This window comes from Charadrius vociferus, unplaced genomic scaffold (assembly GCF_000708025.1).
Source record: "Charadrius vociferus isolate BGI_N301 unplaced genomic scaffold, ASM70802v2 scaffold198, whole genome shotgun sequence".
In the NCBI taxonomy this organism is placed as follows: Eukaryota; Metazoa; Chordata; class Aves; order Charadriiformes; family Charadriidae; genus Charadrius; species Charadrius vociferus.
In genome coordinates, this window is record NW_009649951.1 from 3,372,721 (window position 1) to 3,376,591 (window position 3,871).

The 3,871-nt window shown below is 36.4% G+C and overlaps 1 protein-coding gene across 1 annotated transcript in view; it reads left to right on the forward strand.

Moving 5' to 3' along the window:
- CNTLN (centlein, centrosomal protein) overlaps window positions 1-3,871 on the forward strand; it is a 185,215-nt gene that overhangs the window by 36,893 nt on the left and 144,451 nt on the right. The window contains exon 7 of the mRNA XM_009891515.1: window positions 2,587-2,720. Coding sequence (XP_009889817.1) covers window positions 2,587-2,720 — 134 coding nt within the window. The remainder of the gene's footprint in view (window positions 1-2,586; window positions 2,721-3,871) is intronic.

Below are 3,871 nucleotides of genomic sequence, written 5' to 3' on the forward strand. Positions count from 1 at the left end.
GGGCTCCCCAGTTCAAGAGGGACAGGGAACTGCTGGAGACAGTCCAGCAAAGGGCAACCAAGATGACTGAGGGATTGGAGCATCTCCCTCATGAGGAAAGGCTGAGAGAGCTGGGACTCTTTAGCCTGGAGAAGAGAAGGCTGAGGGGAGACCTTATTATTGCTTACAAGTATCTAAAGGGTGGGTTGAAGGAGGATGGAGCCACAGTCTTCTCGGTGGTTCCCAGTGACAGGACGAGGCGCAATGGGCACAAGTTGGAACATAGGAAGTTCCGTTCAAATACACAGAAAAACTTCTTTACGGTTCGGGTGACAGAGCACTGGCACAGGCTGCCCAGGGAGGTTGTGGAGTGCCCTTCTCTGGAGATTTTCCAGACCCGCCTGGATGCAGTCCTGAGTAATGTGCTCTGGGCAATCCTGCTTTCACAGGGGAGTTGGACTAGATGATCTCTAGAGGTCCCTTCCAACTCTGAAAATTCTGTGATTCTGTGATTCCATGTAATTTTAAAAATTGGAGATGCTCAGAAATTGGGGTGAAAGATTATTTCCTAATCTTAGATTTCTGAATTATGTCCGAAAGCTCTACTGAATGTCTCAGTATGTGGTATTTCAGTATATAAGCTCTTTATATAACCACACCCTCCTTGTCCCTGTTTTCATGTTTTGCCCTTTTAGTAACATGTCCAAAAAAAGTCAAGGTTTCAAAATACATTCAAAGGTTGAACTGATTAATTTGTTAGTTGAAATTAAAATGTGAAGTCATGTATATCACAAATGGGGCAAAGTACTGGAAGATACTTTTTTCCTGGTTTTAATTCTGCCATTGTGTAAATTCTAAAGTTGTATTTATGACAAAATCCTTTATTACCTATTCTTTATGTTGTACCCTGAGTGGATGATGGGAATTTAAGCATTGGTAAGATCAGATTTTTTTTTTTAATCTCTACCATGAAAAACATCTGCAACTCTGTAGTGTGGTGTGAAAGATAGGGAATAGGATTTATTCACAGAAAGTGTGCATTATTATCAATTTTGTTCTCATTTGCAATAACTTCAAGCTGTTGTGGAAAAACACTGAGGAGAAACCCTAAGATTATTTGGCTGCAAGTCATAAATACCTTATTACACTTCAACATTTTCATGTGTTGATAGAATGAACATCATTCTGAAATCTTTTTTTATCTGAGAAAAAAAATTTTTTTGCTACCTAGCCTTTGAGATTGAATGATGGCTCATTAGTCGGGTACACCAGCTATATAGCCTGAGATTTATCATGAAACAAATAGATTTCCTACAGCATTCACTCATTAATTTTGGTACTTCTTCACATTAATATTACTGTTATTAACAGGACTTGATCATTCTTGTCCAAATTCAAAGAATGTGCTTGTGGTACACTTCTGATATATGAAATATGTATAAGACATTTTTATGCTATTTTAAAGAGAGATAATTAATTATTTGCATTTCAGGTATAAAAATGTTTTGATACTTTCAATATTTGAGGCATCTTTGCTGAGAGAGAAAAATTTCTTTATTTCCTTAACTAAGTCTGTATGTAAATGGAAGATAAACTAATACACTGTTCGCAGTAGATTAGGCATGCTATTCTACTAGGAGGTATTTATTTTAAATTATTGAAGAATCCTGGAATATTTGCCTTACTGAGAACAAGTGATTGTGTCTGTGAGTAGCATAATGCCAAAGGGGGTCTAAGGACATTGCCATTTTCTGAAACTCTGCTACAGATATTGCTGTAATATTTCTATTTCCATTCTTGCCTCAAAACACTCTGGGAGAATAGTCATACGAAGCTTCTTAAGGACTGAAGTACTCTTCTAAGCTGCTAAACCTCTGGAGAACTCTAGTAAGATCACTATGTAGAGATCGAAGTCTTGCTTGAGTAAGCTGCCTGGCTGCTATATTTCTCAGATACACCTTCACACTTTGCTGACTAAGTTCTACAGTAAGGCTTACTGTAAAAGACAAACTATTGCTTGTTTACATTGTTTTCAGCGAGCATTTCCAGAAGTTTTCTTGTATGCTATTCCTTTTCCTGAAGAAACTATTCCTTGCAGTGAATTAGAAGTGCGAAATCATAGCAGATTTAAGCAGCAGTCTTAAAGATAAATCTGTATCCATAATTGTTAGTTCATGTGTGCAATTTTGTGCATTTTTTGGAGAACTTAAAACAATTAATGTGTTTTTTATTAGGAGTAGGTTTATTCTGTTAAATTTCTACACAGAAAACAAGGTTTAATCAGTTCAGGAGTTAAATAGTATACTGTTGCTTTGCAAAGATCTGATTCAGGATTCCCCTTCCACATGCAGCAAATGAATTAAAGAAAACTTCCTACAGTAAAGAGTTGGTGACCACCTAAAATTTGAAATATACTTTTTTTCTGATTTCATGTTTTTCATACACACATGTATGCACATATAGCTGTCTATATTTGCTTAGACCACAACAAATATATGCATGTGTATATATGCACATCCATATGTCTATATACATAGATAACAAACATAGTAGATTTTAACTTTCTTACATATTAACTGTAATACACTTCAAATGCTTTCTTTGCAGAATTTGGAAACTGATTTAGCAGATGCAAGAGAACAAATGAAAGAGTTGCACAGTGTATGCAGTAACTTATCGTCTCAGGTAGCTGTGAAACAGGAAGAACTCTCCCAAAAGGATTGTGATGTGATCAGAGCTAGGTAAGTATTTTATGATTTCATTGTCTTTAAGTCTGAATCTTCTCAAAAAGACTGTTGTTCTGCTTACAAAGCAGTATCTTGCATTAGAGGTATTTTTGTGCTACAGTGTGTTTTCATAACATTCTGTTCCACAAGATGTAAAGCTTTTGGAAGTCTACCAGTAGATGACAATTTATGTAAACTCTTGTCTGATATTTTTTGACTCTTGGTATATTATCATCAGTTTTTGAGTAGGGATGGTCTTTGAAAATTACATGTCCGTAATTAGCACGGCGTCAGAGAACTACCGATCTCCACTGAAAGTAACAAAATACCAATATGATTAGTGACATAAACATTTAATTGGAGAGCCTAAGTTCCCTAAACTTCGAAAAGCTTTAAGCCTAACTTTAAGTTAGAGTCAAATCTGCCAAGTCAGGAAAAGTCTACATAGGCCTGTGCTTAAGGTTTAAAGTGCAGTGATTTAAGCTTTATCTTGGGTCTCACATACCATTTCTTTACACTGAATCTGGAAGATTAGTGCTGCATTATTTGAGCTGTGACAAAGAAATGAAGAATGGAATGAATTATATGAATTGACTGGACTACTGAATTCCTCAAAATGAAGGTAATGGCAGAAGACAATTTGTAACTTTAAGTCGGTTGTCTGGAAATTGTCCATTTTTCACTTCTTAGTTTCAGAGGCATACACAGTGTTTATCCCTCCTGTGTTAGATATATATTCCCTTCAATATTGCCTCAAACTGTGGTTATGCCTGAAAAGTGGCAGTTGGGATGCAGAAGTCATTGGTATGGACACCCCTCTTTGCTTTCCAAGCATAAATAATTTTATTGTAGGGAGTCAGTGTCTAAGTCTTTTGGGGGGAAAAAAACAGAAATATGATTTTTGATGCCTCTAACCTAAATTGTCATTCTAGTATTTGTTGAAATATTTACAGGAAAAATGATGCCTTGTTATTTTCGTATTTAAAAGGTGTAACAGCTTGGATTTCAAAAGTCAATAAAAATAGGCAAGTTTAATGGGAAATTGTATTTAATCATAGAATGGTTTTGGTTGAAAGGGACCTTAAAGATCACCTAGTTCCAACCCCCCTGCCATGGGCAGGGGCAGCTCCCACTACACCAAGGCTGATCACAGCCCCATCCAGACT